This window comes from Phascolarctos cinereus, unplaced genomic scaffold (genome assembly GCF_003287225.1).
Source record: "Phascolarctos cinereus isolate Bilbo 61053 unplaced genomic scaffold, phaCin_HiC Scaffold_9;HRSCAF=440, whole genome shotgun sequence".
Lineage (NCBI taxonomy): Eukaryota > Metazoa > Chordata > Mammalia > Diprotodontia > Phascolarctidae > Phascolarctos > Phascolarctos cinereus.
In genome coordinates, this window is record NW_027556402.1 from 9306446 (window position 1) to 9322377 (window position 15932).

The 15932-nt window shown below is 44.0% G+C and overlaps 1 protein-coding gene and 1 pseudogene across 1 annotated transcript in view; one reads left to right on the forward strand and one right to left on the reverse strand.

Annotated features, from left to right (window-relative positions):
* Nucleotides 1-288: 288 nt before the first annotated feature.
* ADAD1 (adenosine deaminase domain containing 1) overlaps nt 289-15932 on the forward strand; it is a 52117-nt gene continuing 36473 nt past the window's right edge. Inside the window, exons 1-4 of the mRNA XM_021008263.2 lie at nt 289-469; nt 1935-2123; nt 6838-7005; nt 8031-8099. Of these exons, the coding sequence (XP_020863922.1) occupies nt 295-469; nt 1935-2123; nt 6838-7005; nt 8031-8099 (601 nt within the window). The 5' untranslated portion in view covers nt 289-294. The remainder of the gene's footprint in view (nt 470-1934; nt 2124-6837; nt 7006-8030; nt 8100-15932) is intronic.
* Nucleotides 11827-12779, reverse strand: LOC144455302 (glyceraldehyde-3-phosphate dehydrogenase pseudogene; annotated as a pseudogene).

Here is a 15932-nt window from a genome sequence, read left to right on the forward strand (position 1 = left end):
CAGCATCTCGCAGTTCCCCTGCCCTTTGGAAGGCTTTGTTGGAGGGTTTGGGTGAGAATCACCCAACATGAGCCGCCCCGGGCCCGGCGGAGGGAGTGCAGACCCCGAGGAGACCTTGGGCCCCCGCAATGAGGAAGGCTGCGGGGCGTGCGTGGACGTGGGGTCACCGTTGATTTTTAAGTGGGCGGTTCTGCAAGGCGTTGGCACCTGGTGCCTGGCAGGCGCTTCGTCGGAAAGCTTTTTCTCTCTCGTTTTCTTACTCCTGGTTTTCTCCTGACTTCTAGGCCCAGGAAAATGTCTGGTAGCAATGATTGGTTTCCGAGTTCCCGGGTTCCCAGCTTTGCGCAGATGTTGAAAAAGAACTTGCCGGTTCAGCCTTCTTCCACAGCCGTGAATCCTCCTCTGGGATACTCGTCATCGGAGGATGACAGCGTGTCACGTTTGGCTTCTAAGGTCACGCAAGTCACAGGTGCTTGTTTGCAGTCGTCCGGGTCCTTTCGAACTTGCTGATGTTGGTTGTGTTCCTTTGATCAGTCTTCTTTTCCTCTGCACCCTGCCGCCACCCTCGTGGCCAGGTGCCTGTGGCTTCTCTTGGACCTCTAGGTGCCAGAATGACAGCCAGAAATTTGCTGCCATAACGTGGCCCAGCTGGCGTCTGTGACCAGATACCAGCCACGCCTGAATTTCCTGGCGCGGGCTGGTTCTTGCTGCCTTCAGTCTTTTCTCCTTCCTTTTCCCGGTATGTAGACTCTACTGCATTTACTTTTTAAAGGCTCTACTTTCACCTGGGTATTTCCTGCTCAAAAGCCTCAGGGTTTCCAGAAGTCTGCATTCTTCTGCTAGCTTTGTAAGGAGGGCCTGCAAACTCCCTTCGGCCGCTCCTGCTGTGCCTCGAGCAGCGGCGTGGTGTGGTAGAGAGAGCCCGAGCTTCAGAGGACCTGGATTCACATCCTGCTCCAGAGGCTTCCTGCTTGTGTGAGCTTAACCTCCTGGGCCTCTGTTTCCTCATTTGTGAAATGAGCTCGGACTAGGTGACCTTTGAGGTTCTTTCCAGTCCTAGCTCTGTGAGCCTGTGATATGACTACTAGCACTTAGAGAAAGAAACCGTTGTCACTGAAAGCCAGCATTGCTTCATCAAGAAGGGGTTTGCCAGGTGAACTTGACTTCTTCTCTTGACAGGGTTCCTGTCGTGGTCAGTGAACAAAATGTGATAGCTGGAGTCTACTTAGGTTTCATTGGACAAAGAGTCTCATGCTTTCCTTGTGAAGAATACAGAAAGGAGAGACCGGAGGATAGAGCAGTTGTCAGGGGGGATTCAGACCTGACCCAGACCCAGAGTCCTCAGTGGTGGGATGTCATAGGCTCAGCCTTTCCCCTAAGGCTTAGGGATGTGAAGGTCATGTCAGTGCCTGGTCCAGGGCCTCTTGACTCCAGAGCCAGAGCTGCTCACGAGACCCTGGGATACACAAAGGATAGGGCAGGGTAGGGTGGAATTGGGACAGAGGAGATAGAGATGGAAGTTGGAGGAGGGATAGAAATGATATTTGTATTGTATTTTTAAAGTGCACGTCTTGAAGTTAGAAGTATTATTTCCACTTGTGGGTGAAATCTCTGAGCTCCAGTTTCCACATCTGTGAGGTGCGTAGATGGACTAGAGCGCCAGATCTCTTCCAGTGGTAGAATTCTGTAACTGTTAATTGAATGAGGTCATCTTGATAATTATTACCTTTCTTGCAAGTAGCCAGAATGGTTTGCTGGCACCCTCTTGTCTAAATTAGCAAGTGTGTGTGATTGAATTTTATGTATCTAGATCTAATGTCAGCATTGGTTTGGGGACTAGAGGAAAAGAAATCTTGAGGGGGGAGAGCATTAGGTTTTTTCATCTGCTTCTTCGTTGTTTTTAAACTGACTTGAAGCTGCTGTTTATTTTTTAGGTAACTTTCCAGAACCACTGCTTTCCAAAGTAGTCCTGCCTAATCCAGATGCAGTCCTTCCTCCAAAGAAGATTCCCAAGGAATTCATCACGAAGTACCAACGTGGAGAGATCAATCCAGTGTCTGCCCTCCATCAGTTTGCACAAATGCAGCGTGTGCAGCTTGACCTTAAGGAAACTGTAACAACAGGCAAGGGTTTGCTAAGGCTGTCTGTACTTGTCCCAGAAAGTAGAATGAATAGATGAAATGCCATTCAGGAGGTGCTTTTTAGGGGCTGAGCATGTGCTGGGCACAAGGAGAAGGGCAAAATGGGCTGCTGCTCTTGGGAAACGTGAAACCTAGGGGAGTTTTCAGCTGCAAGTCAGAGGCAAAGCCTCCTCTGAGGGTCCTTTCCGCTGATTGAACCATTGTCAGGGCCAGGGACTTTGGGGACCAGACCTCTCTTTTTTTGGGTCATCGGCAGCTTGCAGTTACTGGGGGTAAGCTGGGGGGTGGCTTACAGTACTACCAAAACAGTTGCCAAGTTGCAGTTTCTTGGGTTTCTTCCCTGGGAGATGTCTTTAAAGCAAGACCACCAGTGGTGCTAAATTGAATACAGTGGCCCTGTTGCTGTGGTTACCCCATTGCTGAGGTTAGGCAGAAGGTTTTGCCAGATAACCTTGAGCAGCTTTGACATCCTTTTAAACAAAATTATTTAACATTGTTTTTAAAATATTTTATTTTTTCCCAATTACATCTAAAAACAACTTTTAACATTTGTTTTTAAAAGTTGTGAGTTTCCAATTCTCTCCCTCTTTCCTCTCCCCCTTTATTGAGAAGGCAAGCAATTTGGTGTAGGGTATTCACGTGCAGTCACGCAAAACATTTCCACATTAGTCATGTTGTAAAAGAAAACACAGATCAAAAAACCCCCAAGAAAAATAACTTTCAAAAAAGATGCTTTGATCCACATTCAGACTCCTCCAGCTCTTTCTCTGGTGGTGGGCAGCATTTTTCGTCATGAGTCCTTTGGAATTGTCTTGGATCATTGTGATGCTGAGAGCAGCCCAGTGTGACGTCCTTTGGTGGCAGTCTTGGTTTGAGCCCTCTCGGGCTCTGAAGGGGGGAATATGGTGTTAAATTCCACAGTTTGTGGTTAGTTAGACTAAAGTGCTTGTTTTCTGGGTGTAAAATCTCTGCACGTGTAGAGGAGATGTCTCTTCGTGGATCCTCAGGGTCTGGACCACAATTGGGCTGCAGGAAGCATCACATGATGTAGGGAGTTTTATGATGGTCACTTGGCTTAGCGACATCTGGGAACTCAATAAAAAAGCAGTATTTGAATTATCGTGCCTCCCAAGGCAGGCCCATGGTGTAGTAACACCGTCAGTTCTTTAATTTCATTTTCCTTTCGTCATTCATTCACCAAGTTTTTATTAAGCACCTACTATGTTCCTGGGCACTGGGCATTCAAAGACAAAGCCTGGAAAAGCCCCATCCCACAAGGTGCTTATGTTCAGCTGGAAGAAATGAACTACGCACAGAGACACAGACAATATGTACAGATAAGTAATGCACACAAGTTTGTATACATGCATACACACACACGTGTGTGTACACATACACACTGCACATATATATACATACACATGCACGCATATATATGCACATGCATGCATATATATGCACATGCATACACGTGTGCAGTGCACATATATGTACATGCATATATACACACACAGATATATATGTGTGTGTGTAGGCGCCTATATATGCCTTTAAGTAAATGCAAAGTGATTTGGGAGCCAGGGTGGGCAGAAATGATTGGAGGAGTTGGTAGGGGACAGGTAGGGTTGGTGCAACTCTCAGCTGGCGTGTGTGATGGAGAACTGCTTCTGGGTCAGCTGGGTAGAGCTAGCGTTCCCTGAGGGCTCACCTCCAGACCCAGACTCTGCAGGACACAGCTTCAAAGGTGGCACTTACCCATGGTCAGTGAGTGGACATCAGAAGGCAGGAGTGGCTATTCAGTAAGAGGACTGCCTTGAGTGCTGCTGTACCAGGAGTGCTTTGTGAACCAGACCAGAAAAAACCATCCGCTCTGGGATCCGTGAACCCTGATGTGTGCACCTCGTGATTTTGAAGGGATACTAAGGAAATGAAAGCGATCCTTGAATTGTGGATTCTGTGGGGGGAATTCTATTAATAGGATGAGGAAGCGTGTCTTATTGAGCCTGAAAATGTAGCCACATCTGTGCAAGAAAGAATGAGTTGCTCTTTAGAGATTCGCTCTGTGAGTGAAAATTATCCTGGAGACTCTCGCATAGTGAGCAGGGATCAGAGGGGCCAGTGAAGGTTGACATCAACTACCCCCTCTTGTAGGGGTTCTCGACTCCTGCTTTGTCTCAGAAAGTGCCCCAGGAGTGAGAGGGGGGAGAGGGATCCTGTCTGTGGTGTCTTCTACTTGTGTGCCTCGGCTCTATGAGAGATGTTCCTTTCCTTTGCCTTCCTAGTGTACTTACCCCACCTCGTCTTTTAATATCATCAAAATGTAACAAAACCACTCCCAAAATCCCTCTCCAGGATTTAGATGTCTAAGGAGGGAGTGACTTGTTCTTCCCACCCCACCCCCCTATTTTAAACTTTATTCTTTTTCATTTTTTAATGTTTCTTTCACAATTGTGACTAACGTGTCATATATGTATATGACAGCCCATGTATCTGCCTAACTCTTTTTTTTCTCCATTTTATTTTTTTATTTGTAATATGTGTTTTTAAAACTTTGGGTTACAGAATTTTCTCCCTTCCTGCCTCCCCGGCTTGCTCATTCTTGAAGTGGCCCTTCTTTCACTGGTCCTTTTTTAACTCCTTTAACTGTGTCTTTTCCACACACTTCACGACCCTCTATGGTATTAGGATTCTGAAAGAATTCTTGTACCGGCTCCCCTGTCAGAATAGAAGCCATTTACCTGTGCGTAGGCCCCACCTTTAGAGTAGTGTCTGGTATGTCATGAGTGATCCTAACAGAGGCTCTTTGAAATTTTTTCTTTTAGGCCGCTTGGGGTTTTTTGAGGAGATCAATGGATTCCTTGTCCATTTTGTCCTCTTAATAGATTTGGATAATTTTCTTCCATGATGTCTTCAAATATGTCCAGGCTCTTTTTTTTCTTCTTTTTTTTTTCCATTGTGGCTTTTAGGTAGCCCAATGATTCTTTAATCATCTGTCCTTGATTTTTTTTCCAAGTCACTTGTTTTTGATATGAGACACTTTACATTTTCTTCAAGTTTTTTCTGTCTTAAAATTGTTGGGGTTTTTTTGTGAGTAAGAGAGGGAGTAGATGGTAGCGGTGTCTCAGGCTTTGTAAGTAGTGGTAATACAAGGTGCCTGGATTTTGAAAGTAGAGGAACCTCTATTTAGCAGAATGAACTCATTTTCCCCCCACCCCTGATCCCCAATCCACTTCTCTTCCTTGTTTCTGTTGAAGGCACTACTTTTTAGTCTGCCAATGTGGTGGGTGAAAGATGAAATGACTGAGGCAACAGAGGTTTGATCTTCTGAGCGTATTGATTTATTAAGCAATGCACAGCAATTATTGCCTAGAAAACCAGGATTAGATCTCCTTAGCTTAGGCCTGGACCCCAAATGCTGGAGGAGGCAGGTTTTTATATATTAAAAACAATCAAGACCAATTAATGAAAAGGAAAAATACAACATTAATTAAGCATCTTCCAAGTTGGAAGGGGGAGAGTAAATAGGTTACAGTTCCCTGAAATTGGGAGAAAGAGGTGTCCTCTTCTCCTCAAGTGTCTGTGAACAGTGAAAGGAGCATGGAAACAATAACTGATTGTATGGGGCCGGTTTTTGGGTAAGACATATGAGTTGTTTGAGATGTGCAGAAAACTCCTTGTGTAAGTCTTTGGATCTGACTGGGTTTCTGGTCAGCATAACCTAGGTCTTTAGTTGAGGGTCTCTAAGCAGCAGGTAGAGCTGGTCCAGCTTCCAGGCCAGGGTTAGTTTCAAACAATACAAAGTTTTCTCCCAGTTCCCACAGTTGAATAGTTTTCTCACAAGATGGAAGTTGAACTAGACCCAAAATTGAATAGAAAGGGAACTGAGCTGTCTCCAGAATTGTGTCACAAGATGGAATCGGTGTGCATCACTTAATTCCCATAATTACCCATTTGCCGTTCTGATTCCATCAGTTGCCTCACCAGGCTTGTAACCTTGATGTTATCCTCGACTTTTCTTTCCCTCACCCCGATATCAGATCATTTGTTAGACTGATTCACGGAGTCAGACATCGAAAGACTTTTTATGCGACTTTAATTGTGAATGAATGGGAAGGGCAGATGATGTCTGTCATTTCCAGTGATGCAGCATCCGAGGATCTAAAACCAGGGTTGGAGAGACATATAGGATGGGTCTTTTGAAATCTGAATACCCAGACTTCGACCTTTTGGCTTGTATGGTTAATGCACTCTAAACATTCAGCCACATGGAGTTAAATTTAGCTGAAGGTAGGAGGGACTGCCTTAGAGAGTTAGGGGGTTTCCCTTCCCTGCAGGTCTTGAGGCAAAGCCTGCGTGACCATTTCCTGGAGATGTTGTCAAGGGGATCTCAGTCAGGAACAAGTGGGACAGTGTGGCCTCTGAGGTTCCTTCTGATGCTGTGATTCTATGATTCTGAGTAAAGAAAGGTAAGCCTAAAGGTAATCCCATGAGTGTTACTGAGGTATCTCTTTAAGTTGTCTTAAACATCAGTATGAACTTAATGCTGTCTTATTTTTAGAAGAGTTTTTCTAAGTGGGAAAAATAAATGGCTGATTATTTTCATGTCAGTAATACTTTCTTTTAGCCCGTTTGACCAGGTTCTGGTAGTTGGATTCACAGTTTAAAGTCATACGGTGTCCCTGGATATTTCTTTCAGGTAACGTCATGGGTCCTTACTTTGCCTTTTGTGCTGTGGTGGATGGTGTTCAATATAAAACTGGACTGGGGCAAAATAAAAAAGAGTCCAGATGCAACGCGGCCAAGCTGGCCCTGGACGAGCTTCTGCAGCTGGACGTTCCTGAGCTGAGGCATGTCGAAACCTCAGGTGAGCTCTTGGGTCATCACACAGTGGTTCTCTCCCTCCCTTTCTCCCCTCCCCTCCCCACCTGCCATAGATAAATACAGAAATAGGGACTGGGCCTGTTATTTCACTGGGGTAGAGAGCCTCTGGTGAAGGAGCTTCTCGAGCAAGGCTGTGCCTGTTCTGTCATTATTACTGGTTCATGCTACTCTCTTTTATATTCAGCCTTGGTTAAATCTCCTTTATTTTTTGCATATCAAAAAAAATCTGAGGTCATCATAGAGCTAACTGTATAGCTCTGTTGGTTTCTTCAGAGGACTCTTTGGAATTATACAGTCAGGATCTTTTTCTTCCCTCTCTCCCTTCTTTAAGAAGCTATTTTTCTAGCCAGATATCCCTTCAGTATATATACATGAGATTATATTATTGATCAGAATGAAGGTCAGAGTAGCAGGTACTGTATTACCCTGGTTACTTCCTCTCTTTCTTATAATTGTAGCTCTCTAGGCTTGACCATTTTGGCCTCAGGCCCCTAATGAAGTCTCCTAGACAGAGCTCTCAAAACGACTATGTTTCCTCCTTCCTGAATGGTTCCCTATGATGGTCCATGTTGACCTGATTCTCCAAAAAGGTGACATCATGAGCTACGAGGAACAGCGCCGAGAGCTAGAAATTGTAGAGAAGCAACCAGAAAGCTTTGGCTCCAAGATGCACCAAAAACCATGAAAAAGGCCTTAATTAGCTGTCACGTAGGCCCAGTTGTCCCCCCAAAATCTGCTGCAATAAATGAACATTCATTTCTATTACTGTTTTTCATGTGTATGTAGATGCTTTATGATTAATAAAGTACAAGTTATCAAACTATAGATTAATAAGCTGCAAATTATAAGTAAATAGCTTTAGCTTTCTGATCTTGTTTAAGTAGTTTTTCCCTATAGAAAATATTTTTTGCCATGGTATTTTATATACTACCATGTTACAACAAATGTGAAGTTGCCACCTTTAAAATTTTAAGGGCCTTATGTTTCCTAACTTCTTTCTTTCAATAGGTCCTCCTCTCATCCCTGCAGACCCAGTCATTTCAGCTGAATCAAATTATGTTTCCAAGGTCCATTACGGTAGGAAAGTCCTTATACTCTTGTTGGGTACCAGCTGCGCTTCCTAAAGAAATATTACCTATGCAGACTTGTGGCAAAGGTCTGTATTTTTATTGAGTGGAGGATCTGCTGAGAAAGATAGGGTTGCTCTGATTTGGTAGATGAGCTTTTCAGATTTGATGTGACCAAAAATTTCTTTTCCTTATAGCTAACCTGGTGATGGACCATGGTGCCCTTAGGCTGGTCCTTGAATGGCAGCTGTGGTGGTCTATTAGTGAGCCAGGCTTGAAGTTTTTCCAGACTCAGAAGCTTCTGCTGACATTGCCTTCAGTAACCCTGAGTTTTTGGGTGTCAGACACTGAAGGTTAATTCACTCTATTGGAGTTATATATGAGAAGTTGAAGTAATGCTGCTCATGTGTTAGCTTCCTCAGCCCGAGGGGAGTGGGACATTGGCTTCACGTGAACTTCTTTTGACTTTTCTGAAAGTTGCAGAGGTTTACACAAAACTGATGCTGGAGGCCAAGGAGCAAACAAGCTAGCTGTTTCCTCCCTTGAAATTGGAGCCCTGGGTTTGCAAGCAGCCAACTCATCCACTTCTAGACCACCGGCAGAGCAGGGCTTCCTAACCATTTTTGTGTGCCTTGGGCCATCTAGTGATGCTTAGGAATTCCTCAGAATCATGTTTTTAAATGCATAAAGTAAAATGCATAGGATTACGGTGGAAACCAACTATACTGAAATAGCTATCAAAATAAAAAAAACCAAACTAAGTCTTAGACCTCAGAGTAAGAACCTTTGTTCCGGAGCTTCTTGAGCTATACCTGTATGACATCTTTCCACCGGCATCCCAGTGGCAGTGATTTGTCAGGGACTCAGAGGAACACTGTCACATGACTGTTGGGCAGAAAGCAGTAAGGCTGTACCTTACCGTTTCTTTTTGGCCCAAGAAACTGGATTCAAAGGAGTGGGCCCTTTTCTGTTTCATGGGCTAAGGACCTTCTTCAGTATTTGTTAGACTGGGGGAAAATGCACACTTAGACCATGGCAAGACCAGCTAATACTTGGCCCTGTGGGTCATGTCGTAGCAATAGAAATTGATAATCTGGAAGGAACACTGACGCCAACCAGTTCATTCTTCAGCTCTTATTAGACAGAAAGGATGTGATGCTAAGCTGCTGCCATGTTGATAATTATATTGGTGGATAATTACTTTGATGATAATATCTGGTTTAGTGTACAGTCATGAATATGTCAAGTAGGGAAGGGAAAGGCCCCATTGGGAGCCAGATTAGAAGCAGAGAGAGATAAAGATATGGGAGGGAGCAGTTGTCGCCAATAGGATACCAGTTGGTCAGGAATGCCTGAAAGGAAAGCAGAGGCGTTGGTGTTTAGGCTCACAGGCCAGAGAGGCAGATTTAAGAAGAGAGGATACCTTAGGTCCCTAGACATGTCCTGACCTCTCAGGTTTTTTACATAGGTTACAGTTTCAAAAATAAAGACCAAAAAAGAAAAAAAAGTCCTCAGTTCAACAGTACTTCATCAGCTGAGCCTGACAGTGCATGCAGTGTTCCTCACCATAATCCACAAAGGAGGAAGGTCTAATAACACCTTTCTTTAAAAAATGAATTTTATTGTTTTTTTATATTGCCTAAATTTATCCCCCCCCCCAGAGGTCCCATCCCTAATAACAAATAATTTTGAAAGGGAAAAAATAAGATAAAAAAAAAATTCAGCAAAACCAATCAATACATTGAAAAAAATCGAAGGGTACTAATGTGAAATCTGAAGAGGGAGGAAATCCTCATTGCAGAGTTTTTTGTCATTGCCAGTAAAACTGGAAGCATTATAAGTAAGATTTGCAAAATTGATATATTTAGGTTTGGTAGTCCACCTTCTCTGTTTTGTAAATGGTAGTTCTAGCACAGATCAGTGTTTCCCTCCTTTCAATATTTGGTAAAGGACATTGTGTGCACGCGTGGGTAGTTCCGAAGTTCAGTGAATTACTGGGGCTTCTGTTTCTGACAATACGGAAAGTAAAATTTGGAAGAAATCCATCCACTGGTAGTGAGATTGTCCTAGTTTTGTGGAGAACTATAGTTTTGCTAAGTTTTGTAGTTAAATAATCATGATAAAGGTGGGAAAGAGTGATTAGCCTCGGTTTTGTATCATCTGTAATTCTGTTAAGATCATATAACCAAAGGCCTGGATTACAGCCTTCACGTGGACGCACAGCACCAGCCCGGGAGTCGGGAGGACTGGAATTCAAATCCAGCCACTTACTAGCTGTGTGACTTGGGGCAAGTCACTTAACCCCATTGCCTAGGAAAAAAAAATAAAATAAATGACATGAAGCCAATATAAAAGATCCAGAGGGTCCAGTTAGATCCTTTGCAGTTGTCTTGTCTGCCTACGGAGGATCATTTGGAGTAACAGGGAAAGCCACCCAAGGATCAGGTTCACCTTGATGAGTGTGGCAGCAGAGCCAGCATCCATGGGGCTCACTTGCTTTGAGGTGATGTAAAGCATGTCCCATGTCACCGTGAATCTCACTAATAGCACTAAGGCTTTTCCAGTCTTCCTTTGAGGCATATGGAATTAAGTGGAAAGAGCAAGTGGTGACGGCCCGAGAATTAAACAGCAGCAAGGCTGTGTGAGAGGTTGAAAACTATGTGATAACATGACTAATGTGAAAATATGTTTGGTAGGAGTGTCTGTGTAGAGCCTGTATCAGATTGCATGCCATCTTGGGGAAGGAGGCGAAGGAAATTTAGAACTCAGAATCTTGTGGATGTGATTGTTGAAAACTAAGAATAAATTAATAAAAGAATGAAGCAATATAAAAATATGATTGTGAGGCACAAAGCAAATGGTAGAGTAAAAAGTATCTGTTTTCCCGTATTTGGTGATTTTTCACTCCCCCGATTACTGTTAAGAGTTTGTTGATCTAGAGTGCTCATGTGCAGAGATATTGATTGCAGTTGAGCTGCTCAGCAGTACTTGGAACGGGCCTTCCCAGGCAGGTTGAGTTCCGCTGGAAAATTCTTGATGTGAATGTTATCTCCAGGGTGGAAGTCATGTAGTGGAAAGTCAGACGGTCTGGTCTGTACTGCAGTTCCTGCTTTGCAAAGTTCCTTCATTCTGTTTTGTAATTTCTACTTATAAGAAGCAACAGACATATCTCCTCCAAATGACGAAGTGTATCCTGTGGAGAAGGGTTTTGCTTTTATAGGAGGGTGATGAAATAGCATTTCAAAAGGAGAGAGTTGTAATTTCCACTTTGGTCTGCTTTATAGATAAAACAAAAGGAAGTAATTCAGGCCACTTTTAGTGGGTTTCAGAACATAATTTACCAATAAGGGTTTTAAGTTTTGTTCCGTATGCTTAACCTGACCTGAACTTGGGATGATACGGAGTATGAAATTTAGGAGTTATCCCATGGTAAAAATAAATTTGAGAGAGTATTGAGCCAGTGAAATGAGATCTCCTTTTCTGAATCTGTATGCACTGGTGGACCATACCTGGGCATGATCTTCCCCCTCCCCCCCCCGAATGTGGTAACTTTATTGATGGTACCAGTATAGGACTCTAGGCTTCTCCCCCCTGCTACTACAGGGGTGCTTTGGGACAAGGATGTGAATGGGACATAGAATCCTCAGCATAGGGATGTAGGTTAGGAATGTAGGCATCCTGTTGGTGGATCTCCTTTTTTTGGCTGGGGATGAAGGTCCATGGCTTTCCACTTCACTCTATGGAGGCATGTAGACCATGAGGTCTACTACACGGTTGCTATAACCAAACTCATTGTGAGCTTGACAAAATGGTCATTGAGGATAACACCAGCGTCAAAGGCAGAAGAGTGAGTGTTGCTGTTAAAAGTCACAGGATGCAGCCTGGTCCTCTGTGTAGCCCAAGATGCCCTTCTAGGGTCCCTCTGATGCTTGCTTTACCACTTTCTTGGTATCATCATATTTGGCAGGTGGCAGGTCAGATCCACAACAGATATGTTGGGAGTAGAAACATGGAAGGCCATGCCTGTGAGCTTTCCATTCAGCTCAGGTATGACCTTGCCTACAGCCTTAGCAGCATATGTGGAAGCAGGGATGATGTTTTGGGCAGCACTACACCCATCATGCCACAGTTTCCAGAGGGGCCATCTACTGTCTTCTGGGTAGCAGTAATGGCATGGATTGTAGTCATGAGTCCTTCCACAATGCCAAGGAAGTCATGAATGACCTTGGCCATGGGGGCCAAGCAGTTGGTAGTGCAGGAGACATTACTGACAGTCTTAAGGGAATTATCATATTTCTCATGTTCCGTCCCATCATGAACATTGGGGCATCAGCATAAGGGGCAGAGATGATGACCCTCTTGGCTCCACCAAGTGAGCCCCAGCCTTTTCCATGGTGGTAAAGACTCCAGTGGACTCTACAACATACTCTGCTCCAGCATCTCCCCATTTAATATTGGAGGGATCCCCCTCCTGGAAGGTGGTAATGGCTTTTCCACTGATCACCAGCTTTCCATTCTCAGTGCCCTTGAACTTGCCACGGGTAGAATCATATTGAAACATATAAACCATGTCGTTAAGGTCAACGAAGGGGTCATTGACGACCCTGATGTCTACTCCACCTGAGGTGAATGCAGCCATGGTCACCAGGCACCCAGTGCAGCCAAATCTCTTGACTCCAAACTTCTCCATCTTGTTTCAGGGTAGAAAGCAGCAGATCCTGGCACTGAGCTTGGGAGAAAAGCTGAAAGCACAATCTCTTTAAGAAGGATTTTAGCAACAAAGTTAGCTGTAGCTTTAAAACCAGGAAGTTCCTCAACCCAATGAGTGAGCTAATAGCAATAAAAGCCTTATGATTTCCTGATGCTCCCTTAGCAAAAGTGACAGTAGTCTGAATTTTTGGTTTAGATATTTTGCCTTTTATTTGTTCTTTCATATTTCATTGGACAGTGCTTTCAAGCTCCCCTATGCCTTTTTCATACCTCTGTAGGGCAGCTCTTATCAGAATACTGTTTTTCTCTGGCTGGGTTGATTAACAAAGGCAGAATTAGTGATCCTAATGGGTGGGGAGCCTGGCCTTCAGGCCACATGTGGCCCTCTAGGTCCTCAAGTGCTGCCCTTTGACTGAATCCAAAAACTTCACAGAACAAATACCCTTAATAAAAGGATTTGTTCTTTAAAACTTGGACTAGGTCAAAAAGCCACACCCGAGGACTTAGAAGATTTCATACAGCCTTGGAAGATTACATGGGCTGCAGGTTCCCCACCTACCCCTGTATCTAGCATCTCATGGAGTGGGTCTAACCCTTTATGCCACTTAGCACTTTTATATCACTTGTCATAAAAGTGGTTAGAGGTTTCATTTTCCTTTTGAAAAGTTTCTTTGATTTTGCCTCAGTTTTCAGGGCAGACAGCATATGCCTCTATTCCCCTAATTAAGGATTCTCTAGTTTGTGATAGCCTGGTGCAGTCGGCTGGATTGTCAAGGTTACTTTGTGCATGTTATAAAAGCCAGTTGGCCAGAGAGGTGTAAACTGGAGCATGTCTATTTGCTGCCTCTGTGAGGGTAGTTCCTTCCCCAAGGAAGTTTTCCATTGTCAACCGATGTCTCCCCAGGTAGGGTTATATATAACCTTTAAATAGGTCTGAAATTGGGTTATAACAGCCACAGGGTGTTATCAGATTTAGGAGTATCTCCTCTATGTGAAGAGATCAGAGGGACTAAAAGGTTGATAGTATACCGAGTTTCTCAGCTGGGTTGTATCTGGCCTAAATCTTTCTTGGAGAAGAAAGATAGCCACAACCAGTCTGTTTTGTTCAAAAGAAATTAAATCTCCTGCTGTGGTAGAAGAAGACTTAAGAAGGTGTGGGCAGAGAAGTTAAAGAGGGAGAGCAGGAGAAGTCAGAGTGGGCCCTTTAAGAAACAAGGTGTGACCCTTTAACAGGGCATACCAGTAAAATAGGGGTGGGAGGTGTTGGGGGAAGAGAGAGGATGTTCAATGGCCAATCTCAGTTTCCTTAATATATGATAATTAAAAAGTGCTGAGTTAGAGCCAGAATAATTATATATAATAATCCCTTGCTGTTTTAGACCAAATTTCACATGGTTTAATAACACACTTTTTTGTCATTCCCAGTTGAACTGGGAGTTTCCTCTGGTCTCAGAATATGAGAAATTTCTCCAGGGGGTTCATTTCAGTGTGCTATTACAAGATCCCATTATTTCCTTAAGGGGACTTCCCCAACAGTGTGGGAGTTTACCTTACTTTGGAAAAATTGAGATTGAGACCGAGGGGGAGTCCCACCTCTGGGCCAGTCTGTCATGGAGAATCCCCTCAGTGGAAAATTGACTAGAGTGCTCTAAGTAATTCTTCTCAGAGGCCGTCTTAGGGTTTGGGGTCCCTCTCTCAATCTCTTTGCCGGCTTGCTAGCTGTAACGAATGAAATTGAAACTGAAGAAATCTGATTCAGGAGGCAGCTGGTGGCTTCATGGATAGAACGCTTGGCCTGGAATCAGGAGGGTTTGAGTTCAGATCTAGTCTCAGACACTTCCTAGCTGTGTGACCCTGGACAAGTCACTTAGCCTGTTTTCCTGACAGAAAGATCCATTGGAGAAAGAACATCTTGGGTATCTTTGCCAAGAAAACCCCGTGGACAGTTGTGGTCCACAGGGTCATGAATGACAGCAACAATCTAAGGAAATTGATTTATTAGCAAGGCACGCAGCTGCGTGACAAATTGGATCCAGGGCGACGAGGGGGCTGCTTCTTGGTGACTGACCAGAGCATGCCAGAATTGAAGGGTACCACACACAGGTCACGCCAGAACATTCTGTGTATTTCCTGAACTCATGTAAACACAGTTTTACAGGAATATAGAACTTGAAGTCACGGAATGGATGCTGTTCACTACATGGACTAGGTTTGGTTCCTTCAGTTCCCTGCGGAGTGAGGTTCAGAGCTTGTCCTGGGAGCCCAGGCCTCACGCTCTGGCACCGTTCTGTGTTTTCAGCCTTATTTCTCAGACCTTTTCACTGTCTTATGTTTTTTAGCCAGATTGGTTGTCTCCCTCCCAAGTGCCTGCATTCCACCTCCTTTGCTCCACCTTGTTGTTTTCTGTATTCTTACTGCCTCCCTCCCTTCCCTTTGGAGTCTTACCTGACATTAAAAACCCTGCTGAAACACCACTTCTCGGATTGATGAATGCATCACCTTTTAAGTGCCTGATCTATTCCAAAAACTGGGCTTAAGCGCTGGAGCTAGAGTCAAAGAAAGAGGTCCTGTGGGGGAGGTTTCATGGGAAGGCCCATGGTTCGTTCTTAGGGTGGGTAAAGCATGTAGCATGGTGTCTTTTTCTGAAAGAGAAAACCAGGTGAATTTCTGATATTGAACTGCTTCCCAGTATCAAGAACTTTGAGTGGTGAGGACTCATCCCTTCCAAGAAGTGTTCGCTGAACCTCTTTTCCCTTGTCTTCCTTTCTGCATTGAACTTCAGCATTGTTTGCATTTCTCATATGCTTATCATGGCTTTAGAATTATTTGTCTGTCATGTCCCCCTTTCTGGACACTAAACTCCCCTTCTTATTTGAAGACACCCTACTTTATTTCAGTCAACCAGTAAACATTTATTAAATGACTGTTACGTGCCAGGCACTGTGCTAAACTCTAGGGGTACAGAAAGAGGCAAAAGACAGCACCTGCCCTCAAGGAGCTGACAGTGTAATAATGGGGGAGAAAACAAGCAAACAAATATGTACAAATAAGCTATGTACAAGATATATAGGAAATAGCTGACAGAGGGAAGGCACTGGAATTAAGAGGGGTTGGGGAATGACTTTCTCTAGAA